Here is a 23,041-nt window from a genome sequence, read left to right on the forward strand (position 1 = left end):
CTATCTCTATCTATCTATCTATCAATTACTAGCAGTGTTGTGGTGTTGCAGTCAAGAGGCCCCTTTGTTTCATTTTTATCTTTAGTTGGATAGGGAACAGAGAACCCCTTTTGACTGCTGCCCTCTGACACTACCCTGAAACCAATTGCTATATAAATGCTGAACATGTCACTATGGTCGGACTTCCATCACAGAGAGAGCTTTCCCAGAGAACACTCAACACTTCTTGATGGATGGAGATATTTGCTTGCATAGCAGCAGTGCAGTGCTTTACACTTTCAACAATGTGAGGCACAGTTCACGTGTCCAATGGTTATTTTTAATGGGACTTCCACCTTGGCTAGATTCTCCAAAAAGTCTGTAGCACAACTATCTTCAGAAGAAGTTTCTCCAGGAACAAGATGGCAAAAAGATTGTGAGTAGCTGAAGATAGTAATCGCTGAGGAATAGTCAGACATGTCTGTCAAACAAGTCGCTGGTTACCTGTGATGTCTTCCCTAAATCCCTTTGAGTGTTATGAGGTCATACTCTGCTAGGGTTCAGATATTTCAATCTAATGCAAGCAGTGTTTTATTGTGAGAGGCATACGTAGCGAAATGTCAAGGATGGACAGAAATTAAATACTTGATGCCTTGATCAAAATAAAATGGGAACACGTCTAAGTAATCCACCAGGGGGTCCTATATAGTTGAATACACTGTGTAACATATTTTTTTTTTTTTTTTTTGGTTCCTGGGTAGTAAGTGTTATTTCCTAAATGCTTATGCCTCAAAAGTATAGAAAATGGCTATTATTCCCCACAAACGGTGCTTTTGTGACCAGGACAGTGATATTTTGAAATGTACCTATTTTCCAGAACATTCCAGATAGATTCAGTGCTGAGTAAACTTGGAGTAACTTCTAGAACTTTCCAGTAATATAAATAGTAGTATAAATACAGGGGCCTTAAGCCCACCAGTTCAGTTTAGTTCCAGCTGCCTAAGTAGATACATATCTGCATTTTTCTGAGATGGCATCAAGAGGCTGCAATGGTGGCATTCCTGATGGGTCTCCAAGGCGGTTTTACCAAGTTTCCCTGCTATCTTTGCCTTTGGGACAGCAGGGACACCAAGGCGCACTACCACAGGCGGGACTGGCCACAGTGGACCGAGTTCTCTGTGGGGAGGAACAACATCAAGTGGGAGCCACTGGTGGACCCCCGGAAGGTGCTGATGCCACCACTGCACATCAAATTGGGCCTTATGAAACAATTTGTCAGAGCTCTAGATAAGGAGTCGGCAGCCTTCAAGTACCTTCAAAACTTCTTCCCTAAGCTGTCTGAGGCAAAGGTCAAAGCCAGTGTCTTCGTCGGACCACAGATAAAGAAGATCCTGGAGTGCAATGAATTCCCCAAGAAGCTCACTAGTAAGGAGAAAGCGGCTTGGAACAGCTTTGTCGCAGTGGTTCGGGGCTTCCTGGGCAATCACAAGGCCGAAAACTATGTGGAGCTGGTTGAGACTGGTGAAGAACTACGACACAGTGGGCTGTAGGATGTCCCTCAAAGTCCATATCCTTGATGCTCATCTTGATAAATTCAAGGAGAACATGGGAGCGTACTCGGAGGAGCAAGGCGAGCGCTTCCACCAGGATATACTGGACTTTGAACGCCGCTACCAAGGACAGTATAACGAGAACATGATGGGAGACTACATTTGGGGGCTGATTCATGAAAGTGATTTACAGTATAATTGTAAATCTCGAAAAACTACTCACTTCTAAATCTTTTGTAGTCATTTTTGTATTACTTTAGTATAAATACATGTTAATTTGGATTCATATGCTGTTTTTTTCTGACTTTATGTGAAAGAAAAGACACAAATTCGCCCGTTTTCTCATTGGAAATAGGTAAATTTCAAAATATCACTGTCCTGGTCACAAAAGCAAAGTTTGTGGGGAATAAAAGCCATTTTCTATACTTTTGAGGCATAAGCAATTAGGAAATAACACTTACTACCCAGGAACAAAAATTGTATTACATAGTGATATCAATGGCTTTCTTTACAATACAAAAAGGACAAGGGTCTGTAGGATGGGGATTTTCCATAAATGGAAGTTACCATAGAGGGTATAATTGCAAAAATGAACTTCTTTTACCACAGTCCATTTTCCATATGTACTGACTCCTCTGTAGGCCCACTTGGAAACAAATAAGAATGTTGCAATAGAGCAGTTTGTTTTTATAAATATACCCTGTGGTAGTCCCGTTTAAAGCTAAAGCCACTTCCATTGTAAATAACCCAAGTTTGCAAAACTCCCATTCTTGAGACCCTGAACGTTTTTGTAAAGAAACACATTAATATTTAAGTTTATAGCACCCCCTAGGGGATGACTTACAAGGGTTCCCACCAGGGAAATCAATTGTGTTTGTATTTATTTATTTATTTTTTAAATATGCATCTCAGAATTTCAGTAAAATAACCAAGCACTTTAGATAGTGGTGCTAGGGGTGATGGTGTGGCTGTTGCTGTTATGCTGCAGACCCTGTGCTCTGTGCTGGAGAGGTCTTAGTTCTGTGCCTGTTTATGTGCTCAGTGTAACAGGCTCTTTATTTCTGCTTGTATATTTGTTATTTTATTTTAACATTCCTGGAACTTGCCAGCTTTATTTTTATTGTTGATTTTAACAAATAAAACGATGTATATGAGAGAAATAATACACAACAAATTATAAATACAGAAAATAAACAAGATGGTTACACCAGTGTTTAATTCCCTCCGGCAGACAAGCTGTAAGAAGATGTTCTAGGGTCAAAACATGTAACGTTATTCTCTCCATTCATTCGTTGTGGATCCATTTGAACCTTTCCAGAACTACAGTAAGATGCTTGAACCTCAAGGAAGAGTATAAAAAACCCCAGGTCACATGATGGTGTTTATACACTGGTGCTGAATTACAAAAATCCAGTAGACAGAACCCTGGGTGGATATTATGAGCACAGGTATATGCAACAGGAATATGATCGCATTATGCCAGGTTGGATTTGTCTTTCTGCACGACCAGAAGGCATGTACTGGTTTGTGGCATTTTTTACATATGGGAGAAACACTTGATAATAATATCTATTTAACAATCAGGTTAGAGTTTGAGATAATGTTAGTGTAATCCATCCAGAGCCCTGCCCACTCATGATATGTAATATGTGTACCTCTTATTTATAAATCTAACGCAGGATTCCTAAGTGAACCATCAGTAATGTGTGCAGATTTCGATTTGGAAGCACCTGCCAACCAAGCACCTCATGAAAATCTTATCGGGTCTGCTGTCTGGCCATCCTGACTTCTATGTGTTACAGAATAGGCAAAACCCAGGGAAAGTGCATCAAACACTTGTATATCAGCATTTTGTTAAAAGACTTGTTAGTCCGTTATGTAATACTATGATTCAGCAGTTCTACACAGAAGGCGGACAAAACCATATACTGTTTCATTTATTTGGAAATTATAGTTGACAGGGGCATTGGTCTAAAAGATGGTATTTGTAATTGTATTACATTTATTGAAATTACTTTATAAAGATAATTATTAAAACATTAGTTTTATAATATTTAAATAGAGAAAAAATGAATACATGTTTTCAATAAAGACTTTGTCTTAAAGTTTCAGTAATTTGAGAAATCAGATCTACAGGCACTAGACTGACTGGTTTTCAAACGTTCTTCATAATATGTTGTCAATCACCATAGTGGTATGAAACATTTCTGTTGTGCCTGGTATAGAAATATAGTTTAATGCACGGCGGAACTTGTTTTTTGTCTCATTACAGTTCGATTAATAAATTATCAATACACAACGTATAAAACTCGCAACGGAGAACCTGAGCTAACCAAATGAGCAAGATGGGCTGAATGGCCTCCTCTCGTTTGTAAACTTTCTTATGAGTATAGTTTTTTTATTACTACACTATTGTGCCTTATTACTTGTTTTTCTCGATCATTTTCGCTAAAATCAGTATATATATATACACACACACTACCGGTCAAAAGTTTTAGAACACCTCAATTTTTCCAGTTTTTATTGAAATTTACGCAGTTTAATGTCTCAATGTACTCTGAAATTAAAGCATAGAACAAATAAACAATTGGAGATAAAAAAGAAATCATGGAATCATTTTGTTTAACAAAATTTAATCTAATTTTTTGACTCAAAGTAGCCACCTTTTGCAGATATAACAGCCGAACACACTCGTGGCATTCTTTCTACAATGGAAATCAAATATTGTTCGGAAAGTTCTTCCCAACACTGTTCCAGAAGTTCCCACAAATGTGTTGCACTTGTAGGTTGCTTTGCTTTCACCCTTCTGTCCAGTTCATCCCAAACCAGCTCGATGGGGTTTAAGTCTGGAGACTGTGCTGGCCATTCCATGATTTGAAGCCTACCGTCTTGTTCTTTTCTTCTAAGGTAGTTCTGACATAGCCTGGAGGTATGTTTTGGGTCATTATCTTGCTGTAGGATGAACCCCTGACCAACTAGGCATATACCAGAGGGTATTGCATGGCGCTGCAAAATGCTGTGGTAGCAGTTTTGGTTCAGGGTGCCACTCACTCTGTGCAAGTTGCCGACTCTGGATCCAGCAAAAGAGCCCCAGACCATCACACTTCCTCCTCCATGTTTGACAGTTGGTGTCACACACCAAGGAACCATCCTTTCGCCTACTCGACGGCGTACAAAAACCCTGTGTGATGAACCGAAGATTTCAAATTTTGATTAATCGGTCCATATGACCTTCTTCCAGTCTTCAGTAGTCCACTGGCGGTGCTTCATGGCCCAGGCAAGCCTCTTTTTCTTATTTTGCCATCTTAGCAATGGCTTTCTTACTGCCACTCGACCTGTCAAACCTGCAGCTTGAAGTCTTCTCTTCACAGTTGAAACTGAGACTTGCTTACTTCGACCAGTGTTAAGCTGTGCTTGAAGCTGTTGTCCTGTGAGCCGCCTATCACGCAAGCTGTTTACTCTCAGAAACTTGTCTTCTGATTCTGTTGTGGCTTTGGGTCTGCCAGACCTCTTCCTGTCAGAGTTTCCTCCAGTTTCCAAGTGCCTTTTGATGGCGTAGGAAACTGTACTCACTGACACCTTGGCTTTCTTTGCAATTTCTCTAAAGGAAAGACCTACACTTTTAAGGGTTATAATGGTCTGTCTGTCTTACTTTGTTAACTGCCTTTTTCTCACCATTATGAGAGCAATATACTACTTCCTGCAATACTGTCCAAATAATGCTTAAGAGGGTGTAGTAACACAGTCTGTACCAACACTGCTTTTATACAGAGTGTTTGTAAGTAATCAACAAAAGTTGGGACACCTGTAGGAATTGTTAGCATCAACTTTCAAGGCTTAATTTACTTCCATTGCTGCAGAACAGCTGTAAGTTGTTAACCCATTACTTGTTCCCTGAAAAAGGCCTTTTTGTATGTACAATATTTTTCAGTTTTTGGCAACCTAAACTTTTTTTTTTAACCTCTGGCAGTTTACTGCCTACCTTTGTACCATTTCAGGTTATTCACTGGACTTGAACTGCTTAAATTTCAATAAAAACTGGAAAAATGGGGGTGTTCTAAAACTTTTGACCGGTAGTGTATATATATATATATATATATATATATATATATATATATATATATATATATATATATAATTTAAAATTGCTACGTTTTCAGCCGTGTTTTAATGTTAGCCGTTTTGGCTAATTATCCCGCGTCGCGGCCTAGCGCATTTCAAAGCCTGCAACGAAATTTCGCCCTTTCCCCGGGTCTAGCACGTTCTCGGCTGCTCGTTTTAACTAGCTTCAGGCATTTGAGGTAAGTAGCTGGACAGGACTACAATTAATTATTTTGATCCCGACTGAGAGAAAATATTGTTTTTATTATTGTATTTATTGTTGGGAATGTTGAAAACCTCCAGTTTATCCGTCTCTGATGGACTATTTGTTCTCCAAACCTGACGAATATACAATAAAATTGTTCGTTTTTTAAAACAAAAATATATTAAAAAGTTTGTTTTTCTATGTATTATTGTGTTCGTTTTAAAAGCGGGATAACACACTCCAGGGCTTGCGGGTTGTGTTCCATTAACATACAGCTGAGGTTAGTTTGAATGTACTCAGCTTCGGTTCGTGCATCCAACCCAAACACAGCCGTATGCAACACAACCCACACCCTGTCGTGTGCTATCCCTATAACAAGAATCTGTGACTGCAGTTAAAATCAATGATCACATCAGATAGATAGATCGATCTGCCTTCTACAGCGTCCCTGGGCAATTGTATACCATCGTTTCCAAGGAATCTAGCTGTGTTCTTTATCTATTGGATAATTAGAGGCACTTTATTTAGTCAAATTAGCTAATTAGCTAAGTTTGACAAAGCTCTGAATCTACTTAGGAGGGAGCAAAGCCAAAGTCGCGGAAAGAACTTTGAAGATGCAATCTCTGTTTCCTGCTTAACGGTAAGAAAAAGTGTTTTTTCCTTTGGCTAAAATAAATGAAGAAATAATAATGCTTAAGTAAATTGGCAAACATTAAATTCTTATTAAAATATTCTGTGGTTATCCAAAGAGATCTGTACGTGTTAAAACATAAGGCATATATTGGAAAATAACGTATTTTTGTGTCGTTTTAAACTGTCAAAGTTTATAACAATGTATGGGCATATTTTCTTTGGTTGTGTACATGAATAGAAGTTCCAGAAATGGCGTGGGCCATTTTAATCCGTTCTAGAAAAACAAAACAAACAACAAATGTTTTTATAGTTTACACTCTTGCATTGTATTAATAGTACACTGCAAGAGTGTAAAGTATAAATAGTACTATTATTTGCTGTAAACATTGTCCGATTTCTGCGCACCCAGTAAGATGCATACATTGTACAAGTTTTCATCTCAGTTCGTCAGCTCATCTGCCGTGGCTGGAATTTTGAGCTAGGTAAAAAAAAAAAATTATATATATATATATATATATATATATATATATATATACAAATACAAAACGTTCATATTTTAGGTGAAGGCAGATACGTATTTCTTTTTATAAATACATAATCAAACAAAGTGTGTGTTGGGTACAACGTGTTAATACTAGTGTTGATGAGCACGATCAGTCAACTGGCTATGCTGGTTTGAGGGACTGTAATGTTAAAGAAAACACTCACGTTATGATCTCTGTCCTGTAAATTATTTTTCTATATTTTGTAATCCATACATACATCATCAAATGTGTGAGCAAATAATAATTAAAACGGTGCATGAGAAAATTCGATCATTTCAGCTCAGAGACACTAGACATTTGTTCTAAAGCCCATGCATGTGAAAATCATAACGTTATACAATGAGATCATCAAACTTTAAAACATCATTCATACACTTCTTCATTGTGTATTGAAGGTACCTATTTACCTGTTTGTGTAAGACACTGTCAAATGTTTGAAGTATTTGGAATGACCCACTTCATTGTTTAAACCTGCACGTGGTGCCCACAGGGTGGGTGTTGTTAACCAGTCCACCTGCATTCAACAGTTTTGTTAGAAACAGAAGAATGATGACCTTCCAACATGTGGCAATGCAAACAAATTGGTCCTTTTTCTATAGTTTTTCTCTACCCTGGTCAAACTTGAGTCCACAGTCCCAGGATTGAACCAATATTAATAAAAACATCAGACAAATACATCTGAAGTGTGGATTTGTAAAATAATTCAGTAGATTGTGATTTGAACGTGTGTCTTTTTGATTTGCATCCACACTTTCTATTCTGTATGAGTTTGTTTCAATTCTTAAGAAGCACACTGCTGTATATCCCGGGTACTTAAATCTTCACGGTTAGAGCAGAAACGCAAAGGGAATTTGGAAATTATCTAAACAAAGGAGAGGTTTAGAACTACAAACAGAGCAGTGTAGAGATGGCAATAAGATTCCCTTTTTATAACGGTTTGATCCATTCCTGGCTTTATTGGGAGTTTAATAACACACACTTGAGCTTGTTACCTATATACTTGTAATAAAACCTGAAATGCATGGAAGTGCTATGCAATAGGAGTTGTATTGTAACACCTGTTACAGTACCTCTGCAGTGGTGTAAAAATAAGTTGTAAAAATAAGGCTGGCACAATATACCTGTAACATAGTTCTAAAAAGACCTTCTATTTGGCAGCAAGTAACCTTTTTGTTGAACTGCATATCAATCATACTGTTCTGTAGTGAATAGTGTTTTGATTAGAAGGGAATATTAACATTTACAAAATGACCAGCACAGTCTCTTTCTCTATTTCTAGAAACCCTTCTCTTTTGAAGCAGTTCTCAATCTGAAAATGTTGCAGATTCGCCTTCTGAAGTTCTCTTTGCTTTTAGTTTTATTTCTGACAGGTAAGTTGATTTCTAGCTCTATCACTATCTCAGAACACTGTCTCTAGCCGGTAGCCCATTTTATACCAGTTCAGAAAACTTCCCAAATATTTTTGATGAATGCTCAACAGCTTGATTTGAGATGTCCTTTAATTTGAGAGAAAACTAAGTGATTTTGTCAAATTTCCATTAGGAATTATTCTACTGTATTAACCTATACCAAGTCTCCTCAATTTGGATGGAAAACTAAAATAAATTGCTTGTTGTATTCAATTAGCCAAGTGTGTAAAAACTTTCATATAATTTTTTTAAATATATATTTAAGGTTTTCAAGAGAAAGCATGGTCTTTCGAAGGAGAACTTTCAACCATTTTGGGAAAACAAAGAAGTAAAGACCACTCAAATGCTCAAATGGAGTCGACCGTAGCTACACTGCCACCTCTGACAAGAAAAACGCAACCGCTGTACCTCCACTTTACACATATTCAGCAAGCATCTTCAAAGATATCAGCTTCGGCTCAGAATAAACCAAGAACTGCAAAACTATCTGGGTTCCTACCCAACAGCAGGTTCAGACGGGAGCCAGACTTCATCCCACCAGCTGCAGATGGTCCTCCCTCTTTTAGAGACTTCACTACTGAAACACGTTTGGCCAAGCTGGCAGCACCGCAGCCCAGAGGGACTGGAGTGGTTGACAGTGTAGAAATGAGAGCCTCAGAACGTATAAGCTTGTCAGGAGAACTCCCTCTCTCGAGTTGGTTGACAGATTCATCCTATTTAAAGATGGCTAAAGTGGGTCACACAAATCAGCTTTGCACAGGGATCCATTGTCCACAAAAGGATAACAATGGGCCATCTCAGCTTGCAGAAATAGTCTGTAAGCAGTGCTTTTACAGAAGAAATTGCCCCATCACCAGCTTTTCCTCCAGCCCTGGATCGAGATCTTCCTGTAGACCAGGACACGTCAGTGTCAGATATACCTAATGCCAAAATGGAGGCTGGACCTTTAGGTTCACCTAGTAAAGATCAAAAGATTCATAAAACCACAACATATATGCACCATAAACTGTTTAAAAGAGAAAACATTGACTTTGGACCCAGACTTGAAAATGATGTGTTGATACCTATGTTCCCATTACCAGTGAATATTGAGAACGTCACTGAAGGGTCCAGCACTGTGAGGCCAGGCAGCTGTCATAATCGGTCCCATAAGAAAGCCACAATCCAAGGGATCCTTTCAGGGCAACCTGCCAGTTTGCTGGAAGCCTTGGGCAAGTCTGCTGGGGGTCTGTCTTTGAATCAAAATCTAGTGGTTGATCCCAAGGATGAAAAGTTTAAAGATCTACAATACAGAAGAGCAATTGCAGTTTTCACTTGTACCTCAAACCCTTCTCCTTTAAGCCCAAATACTTCTCATAAAACACCCAGCACACAAAGAACATTAACCAACAGAACTAGTACTTCATCTATATTGGGGTCACTGAATGTTGCTGCCCATATGGTAACAGTGAGCAGTCCCACTGAGTCTATTACTACGCCCTCATTTTGTAGCATTTTTATATGGCAGCTGTCCTGAAACACTATGTATGAATGTGTTAATTAAATGGAATAGAAGCTAGCAAGCCTCTGAAACATTATCAGGACAGTGCTACAGGTTGTAGTCAGTGAAGTGGTCACACCGTCGCTTTGTTTGTGAAAATTCATCATGCATGACTCCCTGAGAACTGTTCTGGGTGATACAGTATTCACTTCCTTCAGTGTTTGGGTCGTTGTGCAAAAAACACAAGTGAAGCAACAGCATCAAGCACAAAATCAAGTACCTGGTCAACCATATCTGCTATGCCTTGCAAGATTGCTCCTACAACATCAATAATGTGAGCTTTTATCTTCTGCAACATTACAGGGGAATGGTAGCACACTACTCTCTGAAAGCAAGCCTACTACAGAATCATCTACTGCTAAATCCACCTCGGTCTCTGGAGTGCTTCAAAGTTCAACAATACCAATATCCAGATCTTCAGTTTCTCCGAGTACTACACCACTTCCCATAAGACCATTATACAACAAAAACTTCAGGTACTCAAGAAATGAGTGGCCCTCCAACAGGTACCTCTGTGTTCCATTCATCAGCCTCCATATTAAATTTCAACACAAGTGACGGTCTTTCAACATTAGAAATTACAAGTGGAACTAAAACAGTGTTTTCAAGCACTGTACACACTATATCTAAACTACTTCCAGAGCTATCAAAGACAACTGACCTTTCCCTAAAGCAACCCTTTGACACAGATCCTACCAGGTCTCGAGGTATCGGTGAAATGGGCATTCCAGTAAAAACACAACCAGTGCTTAGAGCAAAATTAACAACATGGCACCAAAGACTGTCAACACATTCCTCATGGATCACTCTTCATTTGATGGCTGGCAGCCAGTTGGGAGATATTTCAATCACAGAAAAGCTTCCTGGTACCCCAAGTTCACATTCCAGTTCCGCCACCAGTGATGGGCTTTCAACAAAGTCAAGCACGTTGTCTGCACTGCAGGGACAACCCTCCAGGAAGACTGCGACTCAGCTTGTCAATGAATTAAGCATTCCATTGGCAAGATCTGCTAGCCCTCGAACAAGGGGGTCAAGTCTGTCACCTCTGTCCTCACTGACCACTCTCGATGTTGGAGCTAGTACCCAGTCAGCTTCTACTTCAGTTACAGCAAAGATGATTGGCTCTCTGACGAGTACTCCTATTCCATGTCCTCCTTGCTCCTCTTCTCATTCCACTGCAAGGGATGAGGTGTCACCTAAGGAACGCCAAAGTAATGCAAATAAACTGTTCTCAAGCACTGCATCCACTTTATCAGCAGAGCTTCCTAAAGTGTTGTATACAGTGTCAAAGATGACTGGCCCTTCTCCAGGACAAGCCTTTCTCATGGATTCCACTAGTGAAATGACTTATCAGGCTTCTGTTGAGGGAGTTGATGAAATGAGACATGAAAGTCTTCTATCGATGTTCAGGAAATTGAAGCCTAACCTGTTGACACGGTCATCTCTGACGAATGTTGATGTTTTAGGTACAAGCCAGCCAGTCAAAGTACAGATTACAAGTAGGACTCGACAAACAATTTCATCTTCCTTCACATCCTATTCTGCCGTAAGTAATAGTATTTTAAGCCAGGGCACTAAGAGTAGAACTTCTAAACTGTTTTTAATACTGGGATTCACAATATCTGCAATGCAAAGACAGACCTTTCCCACAGATCCCAACGGTAAGATGACAACTGACACTCCTACTTCGGGAGTTGGTGAGACAAGCAATCCATTGACCAGATCTACAGGTCGTCTTGGAACATTCATAAGCATGTCAACGCAGTCATGCAAGATTGCCGATTTGATGGCTCGTAGCCAGCTGAGGTCTACTTCAGTTCTAGCCAAGATGATGGAAAAGGGGTATGTTCTAAAGAGTTCAAGTTCATCTCACTCCAAGTCCCATTTCAGCAGCTCTCCCACAGAACCCACCAAGACTACGCATTGGATGGGAACAAGCTATCCACTGAAAAGCCATGGAAGTCTTCCAGCAACATGGAGGCAAAGACTGTCAACTCAGCCTTCACAGACATCTCTTGATGTGACTGCACGTAGCCATTCAGGGCATACTACAGTCATGGCAACCATAAAGGGCTCCCCAACAAGTACCCCAGTGCCAAGTCCATCTTGCTCCATAACACAGGAACCCAGGAGTACAACCGCTACACTGTTCTCAAGCACTGCTTATACATTATCTGCACTGTCTCCTGGCATGTTGCCTACAGCGTTAAAGACTACTGACTATTCCCAAGTTGGTGAAGCAAGCAATCTACTTACAAGATCTGCAGGCCTGGAGCAAAGAGTGTCAAATCAGTTCTCGCTGACAGATGTGACTGCTAGCAGCCATCTGGGGGCTACTTCAGTCACAGCAAATGCTACTGGCTCTCCAAGTGCCCCAGTTCAAAGTTCATTTTGAACCCTGCCCCAATCCAGCACAAGTAATGGTCCTTCAACACTGCAACCTAGTACACAATTTCTGATTGCTAAAACAATCCCTGCGTTACTGTTGCCTACATTGCTTCCAGGGAAGTTCCATTCAGTGTCACAAACTACTGACCATTCGAAAGGACAAACCCTTCCCACTGATCCCACCAGTAAGATACCATCTCTTCCTAACAGGCAAGCAAAGCTGACTTCAGCCATAGGCTCTCTAACAAGTACATTGGTGCCCACATCCTCTTACTTGACCTCTCCTCCCACTACAGGAGATGGTCTTTCAATAGGGAAACCAAGGAGTAAAACTGCTGAGACTGTTCAGCGTTCTCCAGGACAAATCTTTCCCACAGATGCCTCCAGTGTGGTGACTGCTGCTCAGAGTGTCGGTGGAACAAGCAATCCACCGATGAGATCTGCAGGTCTTCCAGCAACATTCACCACTTGGAAGGCAGGACAACCGCCAAGTAGTAGTCCGTCTCTGCCCTTGTCAGTCAAAGCAAAGGCTACTGGAACTCGAACTACCTCTGTGTGAAGTTCAACTCATTGGTATACAATATAGCCACAGCTCCAGTGAAGGCCTTGCCTCTGCAGTTCAGATTAAGTGTGGTTGATGCCAGAGGTACTTGGAAGAAGGCTTATAAGAAAAATAATCTTGAGAGACAAATCAAAGCAACTGCAAGTAAAATGAGAACCGGTTATGGCAATGGTGTTGTGTGTGGTGGGTTTTTTTTTTTTTTCGGCTAGTGATGGGGCAGGAATTTTTAAACCCTGGAATGTGTATATTACTTCTGTTATGACCGTGTCATGCTGCACTCTTTGTATTATATAGTGTATGTTGCCAGACGGCTATTTACATTTTGTGTTTGGTGCAAGGAACACCGTCTAGTATAGTACTCGGGAATGTCCATACCAAGTTTCATCAAAATTGGATGAGTGGTTGTGAAGGTTTTCTAAACCATATAGGGTTGAAGCGTGCCAATGCAACTGTGTGGTCATAGGCCTGTACTGTATCTCTGCAGTGCATTGCCATGACAACAAACCAGGATCAGCTTTAGAAATGTTATCAGTTACAAAAGACAATAGGTGTACATTTCTGTACTTTTTGTCATTTTACGAAATATACTCATTTCACATACTCTAATTGTTGTGCTTTATTGCTATGTAATGTACATTTTTGCTGTGAACAAGGCATTTACCTTTGTCTCCCTCTAGTGGTATGTAATGGAGTTGTTCATTCTGCTTACTTTCTTTTTCCCTTGGATGGACTGGGCTTTCACACTTCAGTATGATGGTACATTTCTGGAAACGAGGATTCACACATTTTTGTGAGTTGTCTTTTAAATTAATAGCTTGTGCTCGATCACTGGCTTACTGTAGATTTAGATTACTATGTTTTATTGTATTGCCTGTCTGTCTGGTCAGCAGAAACATATTATTTTAACTTATACCACCTCTTTACTTGTTATGAGTAATGCAAAGCAAGAAAGCCTGGAAACCAGTTAAGTTAGTACATTTTAATTAATTATGGAAACAAAATATGTTCATATTTTGTTTTTCAAACAATCGTAAAATCTTGAAACCATATTTAAAATGAATTTGATTAGACACATGTTTTGGATAATGCCTTGTATGAAGTATTTCTGCAGCAATACTAATCCTGCTCCTCTCCCTGTTAGTCTGGATGAAGCAGATCTCCACTCCTCAAGCTGTGCAAGTCACTTCTCAATTTAACCACCAGAAGGAGCCACTGAGTGATTGTGGCTGCACATTTTCTATTCCTGAAGCTGAGCTTCATTACACAACATCACAGCTATTTAACAGTATATGAAGTTTGTTGTCTGTGTTGCTCACTTCTTTTTTTTATAACCTGGGTCAGTGGGCCATGGTGTATTAACAGTTACCTGAAGCCATCTTTGCCAGTCCATGTCATTATGAGGTATTCATCGGCATAGAACTGGTGTAAACCCCTCAGTACTATTAGGTACAACAGACTCTGATTTGCTTTCATTTCTGTGTATTGTACTTGTCAGGGGAGTGTGGCCCTATTGGTTATAGCTTGGTTAGTCAACGTGGGGTTCAGGGGTGTCGCAACTGTTTAGGGGGTGGGCAGTTTCTCAGAGGGGTAATCTAGTTCTGTTTGGGAGGCAGACACTGAGAAGCTGTTTGACCTATCAAGGCTTCCCCTTTGTCAAAACACCCTTTGCTCTGGGCTGAATGAAATTGTTTTAAATATTTAGCGCTAGTGATGAGATGAATGCAGCTTTCTCGTTCAAATATTCTTTCATTTGGAATTAGCGAGAAAACAGAATTATAATTTGTACATAATTTCTATAATGAACAGAAATCCCTCTGGAGTGAAATAAACTTTGTACCCCATTAAATCACCTCTGAAAGAAAACAGGGAAATGCTGTTCTGTATACTAGACCATGTTTTTAAGACCGCATTAATGCATTGCATGATAATCTGCTTGATAGTAATTGTATATGTATGCAATAAGGCCTGACAGGGTGTCTGTGTACGGACGCCTCGGGGCGTTGTGCAGCACGGGATGTGGAGTGCCATAACCACCCCCCCCCCCCCCCCCACCCAAAGTCTGTATATTGGATGTAAACGGACACCCTGAAGGGCCTTATTGAATTTATAATCCAGATCAAACAAAGTTTTATTAAATATCCTTAAACACATAAAGTAGTCCCATTTATAACTTTGAACTACGCAAAGTTAAGCTGAGAATTTAATTGAAACATGCAAAAGTAAGAATCTTTATTTGATAGTGTTGAATTGTACATTGCTGTTAAAGATCCACCAGTGGGCGAAGTTGAGACGGCACAGAGTTAATTTTTAAAGACATTATTTAAAGTGACAGTCAGGGTGAGTGTGTACTGACAGATTCCCTAAATTTGTTTTAATTTAGACAATGGTTTATTCCAGTTTAGACTATAAAATATATTTCAAGCAGAGTTTGTTCCCATATTAGATAAGTTAAACAAAAGTGAAAGGATTGAAGTGAAGGGGTGACACACATTATGAACTTGTCTTCTTTTTGTGTTCTAGAAACTAGAAGGCTTGGTTTAATGCAGAATTTCTTATTTGAAATGTTATCATTTTTTGTTTATACTGGAAAATTTCCTTATCTTCACAAGAAGTGATCTGAGCTGGATAATGGCAGCGCAGTACAGTGCTCCCTTGTTATAAGGCAGTCCTTTATGCTGTGGAGTTGGGTAGTATGGCTCCCATTTGCCCCATGGTGCACTTTAAACTAGCACTGGTGCTCCCTTTTATAAGACATGTCTCTTACGTGAGGCTCACACAGTGTGTTGGAGAGTGCTGTAGTAAAGCCCACACCTCTGTCTTTGCTGGCCTCCTGTTCTCTGATCGCTCCACAGCAATGACAGTATTTTAAATGGGGAGCCCTGTAGTAAAGCCCACTCCTGTCTTTGCTGGCCTCATGTTCTCTCTGTATGCTCCACAGCAATGACAGTCTGGCCACAGTGCACGGGGAGGAGGTGTTCCGACAGGAATGCCAGCCCCCCACGAGCTTCGACATCGTCCGAACCATCGTCACGTACGCCGAGCGCTTGCCTTCTGGGGGGGGCTCCATGGAAGATTGATATCTGGTCTGTGGAGTCGAATGGTAAGTGACTTCTGAGCGCATTCTAAGAGTGTGTTCACTCACGCCTCCAGGAGTTTTCATTTTCCAAACACTAAACCATGGTACTGTACCATTTGTAGGAACTGTATTGTCCCTGTAGATTACCTTTTGAATTAAAGAATCTTGTGCCTGTAATCCCCTAAACTGCTTTGTTTTGAGGCAAGTTGATCATGACCTCTGGCTGGGGATTCATATGTAGATATAGTGAAGTTAGGCGACTGTCCATACTTCCAAAAACTGCTTGTCGAAGTGTGATGAAACTTGCTATGGGCCACCTTTTTAACAAGTTATTGAGCATATCCTAGTCTGAGTTTACGGAGGCATCTTTCATGTGCATACAGTGGATGTAGGTCAAGGTGTATTTACAGCTGGAGGGGGGGATGATCGGCACTGACATGATTTGTATTTTAAGGATCCATTGTGGGCAACTTGTAGTCCTAATGTAGGGTAGCTAACCTTCTATTTGCTTGTTTTATAAATCTTTGCTAGTTTTATAATGGAAACGGAAGAATCAACGTCCAATCTTGTGAATCCATAACATTTGAGAAATTCTATTTTAGGGTAAAATTTAACGAATGTCATACACCATTTATTCATCAGCCCCTGTAAACCTAACTCTCTCTGGAATTCCACGTACTGTTGACATTGTTTTACCGTATTCCCTAACTTTATTTAAACAGGGTTTAGTCTGACAAACCTGCTTCCCAAGAAGCTGTCAGTCAGGTTTATGACCCTGCAAATGGGCCTTGCATCACCAGGACTCCCTCAGAGTAGATTCGACATCCTCCAAGGGCTGAGCAATAAGGTATGCACAAAATTGGCTTGCATCTTTTGCTCAATATTTGTGTTGATATTCTCTGAATTTCAAATCGATGCTCTTTCATCGACAGCACCGAGCTGACAGATAAATGATGGCATGGGTGTACACTGGGTTATATACTGCTTTTGTTAGTTTTTGTTGCAGTGCTTACTCCTTTCGTTTAGTATTGTTCAGTGTTCGAGTGTATGGCTTCAGATGTATTCAAGTTCAAGATGTTTTTAAGAAGTTGTCCTTGTAGTGATTTGCAATGCATCTGCCCTGCTTTCTGTCTCCAGCACTCTACCATTATTATTATTATTTATTTCTTAGCAGACGCCCTTATCCAGGGCGACTTATAATTGTTACAAGATATTACATTTATTTTTTACATACAATTGCATTTTTTTTACACTATTTTTACATACAATTACCCATTTTATACAGTTGGGTTTTTACTGGAACAATCTAGGTAACATTGTTTGCTTTAGAACATAAGAAATTGTAAAATGAGAAAAGGCCAGTTGGCCCACCTATGCTCACTCGCTTTGATGCAGGTGTGGTCCGTTAGTACCTGGGAGAGAAAAAACAAAAAAACCCTAACCAGGTTAGTAGGGGAAATGAATCCTCGGGGGGGGGGGGGCTTGTAACCAGAAGGTCCCCAGTTCAAATCCCAGGTCACTCAGTGTGACCCTGAGCAAGTCACTTAACCTCCTTGTGTTAAGTCATCTCACCCGAAAGACGGAAGTGACTCTGCAACTGATGCATAGTATACACACCTTAGTCTTTAAGTGGCCATGGATAAAGGTGTCTGCTAAATAAATTACTACTAATTAATAATAATAATAATAATATATTATTATTATTATTATTATTATTTATTATTATTATTATTATTATTATTATTATTATTATTATTATTATTTATTGGCACCTTTTGGCTCTCCTTTCTAGGCGAGGCAGATTCAGCTCTTTGCCTATCTTATGGCATGCTCTTCAATCCTGGGAATTAATCGTTTTGCTGTCCTCTGTACTCTCTCCAATGCCTTAATGTCTTATGATATGGGTACCAGAACTGTATTCTAGGTGTGGTCGTACCAGTGCATTGTATACTTTAATATAGCTTCTCCTAGATTTGAATTCATCTGTCTTGGCTATATAACCTAACATTCTATGTGCCTTTTGTTTATACCTTTTCCGCACTGTCTAGTTGACTTAAGAGATTCACCCAGTACTACCCCCAAATCCTTTTTGTATATAGCTTCCTCTATTTCGCTACTATTCAAGTTGTACTTGCCTCTGTTTTTGCAGCCCATGTGCAAGACTACATTTATTCACATTTAAATTCTGTCATGTATCAGCCCAAGCTTGAATCTTTTATAACATTTATAGTATATATTTAATAATGAGGGGTAGGGACTTGAAAAATATTAATACAGATTATTAAATTAATGACATTTGTTGTGTTTGGTATCCAAGTTTTTGAAGCAATTCAATTTCAATACCCTGTGCAGAAGTTTATAATTGATAATGTAAGGTAAGTTGTTTTGCCCCCACAGTACATAGTCCTAGCAAAAGGATCGTGTGAAGGCAACAGTGTTACATTGTAAGTTCCCTATTTCTAGAGAAAATACAGTGAAATGAAATGAAGTAGAGCAGATGACCGGTTTGTAAAATAGTACCGGTCAGTGGGAGCCTTCCATGTCAAGAGAGCGAGGTGTTTGTGTATATGTGTATATCTAAACTAGCTTCTACCTTTTTTAAACTATTCGAGTGTCGGTTACTACACACACAAGTATTGTGTGTCTGTTACTATTTACACACACAACAGTATTCTGTGTCTTACTATATATTCTATATTCTGTGTCATTAATATATATATGTACAATGTAAAACAGGGTTGCAACAAATACCTGGACTGGAAGGCCAAGATGTTTCCAAACAAAACCCTGTTCTGTACAATAAAATATGTGTGATTGAAAAGCAATTTACTAAAACATAAATATATCATTACGCATTTTATTGTATGTACAAGAGCATGAATAAGTCCAAGTCTTCTATGGTTTAAATGCGAGGTCTTTTATATAATGATGCATTCATTGCTCTGTAGTCCTCATGTAAAACCTGTCTGCTTGTTATGTGGACAATGCAAGACCCCCTGAAACCTTGCCTGAATGCATAACATTTAAAGTCGTGTTAGTTCAGATATTGAATGAGAGAGCCTGCTGTGGTCTGGTCAGATACAGTGGTGCCCCCTGTCTCCAGTGTTGATGGCTGAAGCAACTGCATTGTCTTGGTGTGTGTTTCAGGAAGGGCTCTGTCATTTTGATGTTGACCTGGTGTTCGCTCCACCTGCTCCAACTCCTAAGGCAGTCCTGGATTCTCTGCTGGACTCCATCGATTCCAATGAGAGCCTGGGCGGGAGCGCCCTCCATGTGGATCGCTACTCTGTCATAGCCGGGGGTGAGCGCTGAAGATCTCCACTATGGCTGTCCGAGCTCTTTACAGTCCACATGTATTTCCAAATCTCAAAAATAGCAGCCTTTACAAAAACATGTATACCTTTTTAAAGGAAGCAGTTTAAGTCTCCTTACTAATGGCCTTCACCACAAGTGGGGGGGGGGGGGGGTAAAGAATGATTTGAACAATTAGTGAGTCATATTATCACAGCTTTAAAAATCTTTATCATGCGCTCCCTTAGCTTTGTGCTGAATACATTTCTAAACTTAGTTTACACTACCCTTCCTGGTACCATATTTCTTCCTATATTAGTCCCTTGCATGGTCTGCCAGATGCCCATTGGGATAGTGGCCAGGCCATGGACAGTGTAACGTTCAGTTGGAAAACGGATTATAGATTGCAGAAGGAACCAGCCATAAGCAGCCCAAGTTTGATATTGGAATGAACTGAACCACGTAGTTAGAGTGGTTTCATGGGGCAGATGGAAATGTTGGTGAAACGCTTCATGGTGACTGGAAATAGGCAAAGGCTCATCAAGTTCACCCTGAGGATTTCGATAGTTTTGTTTATTTTAAACATTGACTGCCTTCCAGGTGTGACAGTGGAAAGACCCTTCAAGGATCAGAATGTGCCAGGGTACGGAGTTGCCATCATTGTTATGTGTGGACTTGTATTGATTGGAGCCCCATTTCTAATACTGGCGGTATGTATGATTTATGTTATCATTTGAGGGCCAACTGGAGGAGGCAGTTGACACCATAATGGATTGTACCAAAGAGGTAGCGATTTGGGGTGGGGGGGTGGATTGTTATGACTCACATGCAGGAGGGGGTAAATTGCTCCTTTTTATATTATCTGATTGGTTCAAATTAGATAAGATGTTTGTAGGGGGCTGTGGATTTCCTTTAAAGGATCCAGTGTTCTATTTTGCATTTATCTATAAATCTATGACACATGATCTGTGCCTCTGACATCAGAGCCCACATGAATCAAAATGTAATTTATTTTTAGCTTGGTGTTGTACTTTATCTAAAATGGTTTAAAGTGATATATCTGGCCCGCTCTGTTCTCTTATCTTGCTCTGAAATCTTGCCACCTTGAAGATGTCTCTCTGGGTGTGTCTTATCGCATCAGTTTCATCAGTGTTGCATATTACTCTTGCAAAAACATTTTTGGCTGTTTCCTGAATTGGTGACGTGACACCTATGTAAGGGATTAGCGGAAACGTTGGTCTACTTTATTTTCCCCATAGTTCTATATTAAGAAGTGCAAGAAAACCGCACCTTGTAATGGCTGCTGGTTCTGGTAAAATGGTAGGGTATGGCTGTTCCTTCTAGTAAGTGTACAAGGAAGAATAAGATAATTAATTTCAATGCGCCACGGTGTTTCCAAATAGTGGCATCACATACTGCACAACTCCATAACTGATATCCACACAAGGCTGTCAAATAACTCTGGCTTTCATATAAGAGCCATTCACTTCCTCCTTCTATTTTTATTTATTTTGTATGATAAGTAAGAACACAATTTTAGGAAATGACAATGAGTTTAAAGAAATTAATATGTGTTCATGATTTTTAATCCAACGTGTCTGCCATCTCCTTGAATAATTCTAAACATTCCAGAACAACTTGCTATGGGTCAGTTTATACAGTATGTGTAACCTTTTGTTTACAGTAAGTGGTGTGTAGCCAACAGAAATGTGCCAGCAAGAGATGCATGAAGTATTACAAAAGATATACATACCTTGTCACAGATCATCTGGAAACATTTTGCAGAGGATTTTTCTCTAGCAAACGGGGACTTTTTTTTAAAAAAAAAAAAAGAAAAAGAAGAAATGGCCATAACTTAAACTCCTAGAGGATAATCATTACATGTAGTCCTAGAGAAGGAAAGGGTTTTGTCTGAATTAGGTTTATTTTAGCCTTTCTAAATACTACTAGAAGATTTGACACTTTCAGTGTAGACAAATACGTCTTGCATTCTGTGTCTGGGAATTAGTCTTCAATAAATCCCATTGGTCACTCACAAAGCCCAGTGTTGACTGATCCCATGCATCTCTGCTTTGGAAGCCGGGATGGTGTGCTGCTGTTTTAAAAGGCTGCTGCTTCTGTCTGTTTTGTGCTCATTGTGCTGCTTCCTGCTGTAGGTCCTACGTTTCGGATTGTGCAGAGCCTCGAAAGGAGAGGCTGCTGGGAACATTGAGAGGAACGTTGATCAGGTACAATAGCACTCTGTCCCCAACTTCTACTTGTGTGGTGAATCAATCGTTCACTTATATCCCCCATGACAGTGGTTCCCAACCTTTTTCAATGCAGAGACACCTTGGTGTTTTGAGATTTTTCCCATGGAGCAGTTGCCATGCATTTTCACAACAGCATTTTAAAGTATTTATATAAAGTACCCAACTTAATGAGATTCCGGGGCTTGAATCTTCACAACCAGGTCAGCAAGAAGTGTCATTTTTCACATTGCAAGTCGCTGATGGCAAAGTTTCTTTTTTTTTTGCTTACATTGTATTATTTTCACGTTCTGAATGCTGTCTAGATAAATGGCATCTCATTTTTGCAGGTTTAAGAGTTTTTTTGTTTGACAAAACCTGACAAAATGCATTGGGGCTTCGGGTTGTCCTTGGATCATGTAAATGTGCTGGTTCCTGCAACCATTACCTCGTGTAGCAAATTAATCTATCCATTTCTAACACAACTTATTGCACTCAGAGTCGCCAACCTCGCTCGATGTACATTTATAATAAACACCGGGAGACGAGGTGGGTGGTAAGCAATTCAAAAAAATAATATGATTGGAGAGTGTAGAGGATGTTACTTGCCACTTCTGGTGGGCTGTGATGTGTAAATTAAACGGGATTGGTGGCACACAGTCAATAGGATTTATAGCATGTTGGTTAAATATGACGGCGCCAAGAACAGACTTGCACATTATTTCCAGAAGTGGTGTCAATACTAATTCCTTTTGGCATATAGTCTTGAGATATTAAACCTGGCTGAATAAACCCATGTAATAACATGGAGCTGAAATCGATCATTCACACTACAATACAGTTCACAAGTCAAGCTACAAATAGGTCTATTCCTATATCTCTGGCAACACTGTATATTGTTGAAAATGAAAAGTACTAGAACTGTTTTTTTTTTTGGTTGGTTTGTTTGTGTTTTTTTAATTTAGTCATTCCAACAGAGTTAGGAATATTCAGTGCGGTGCACTACTTTTAGTGGTGTGAAAAGACTGGGACAGCCAGATTACTTTTTGTTTGTCGTTAATGGCGATGCTTGGTATGATTTGTATTTTAAGGATCCATTGTGGGCAACTTGTAGTCCTAATGTAGGGTAGCTAACCTTCTATTTGCTTGTTTTATAAATCTTTGCTAGTTTTATAATGGAAACGGAAGAATCAACGTCCAATCTTGTGAATCCATAACATTTGAGAAATTCTATTTTAGGGTAAAATTTAATGAATGTCATACGCCATTTATTCATCAGCCCCTGTAAACCTAACTCTCTCTGGAATTCCACGTACTGTTGACATTGTTTTACCGTATTCCCTAACTTTATTTAAACAGGGTTTAGTCTGACAAACCTGCTTCCCAAGAAGCTGTCAGTCAGGTTTATGACCCTGCAAATGGGCCTTGCATCACCAGGACTCCCTCAGAGTAGATTCGACATCCTCCAAGGGCTGAGCAATAAGGTATGCACAAAATTGGCTTGCATCTTTTGCTCAATATTTGTGTTGATATT

General features: G+C 39.7%; 1 protein-coding gene across 12 annotated transcripts in view; it reads left to right on the forward strand.

Annotated features, from left to right (window-relative positions):
- The first annotated feature begins 6,367 nt into the window (after positions 1-6,367).
- Positions 6,368-23,041, forward strand: part of LOC131699099 (mucin-3A-like) — a 32,591-nt gene continuing 15,917 nt past the window's right edge. The window contains exons 1-9 of one of the 12 annotated variants that reach the window (XM_058994881.1): positions 6,371-6,475; positions 8,293-8,383; positions 8,688-13,702; positions 14,054-14,358; positions 15,851-16,012; positions 16,711-16,835; positions 19,136-19,289; positions 19,880-19,989; positions 21,436-21,507. In XM_058994881.1, coding sequence (XP_058850864.1) covers positions 15,853-16,012; positions 16,711-16,835; positions 19,136-19,289; positions 19,880-19,989; positions 21,436-21,507 — 621 coding nt within the window. In that variant the 5' untranslated portion in view covers positions 6,371-6,475; positions 8,293-8,383; positions 8,688-13,702; positions 14,054-14,358; positions 15,851-15,852. Of the gene's footprint in view, positions 6,476-8,292; positions 8,384-8,687; positions 13,703-14,053; positions 14,359-15,850; positions 16,013-16,710; positions 16,836-19,135; positions 19,290-19,879; positions 19,990-21,435; positions 21,508-23,041 lie in introns of those variants that run through there. The other 11 variants (XM_058994877.1, XM_058994878.1, XM_058994875.1 and 8 more) reach the window with 11 other exon arrangements.

Source organism: Acipenser ruthenus, chromosome 21, assembly GCF_902713425.1.
Source record: "Acipenser ruthenus chromosome 21, fAciRut3.2 maternal haplotype, whole genome shotgun sequence".
Lineage (NCBI taxonomy): Eukaryota > Metazoa > Chordata > Actinopteri > Acipenseriformes > Acipenseridae > Acipenser > Acipenser ruthenus.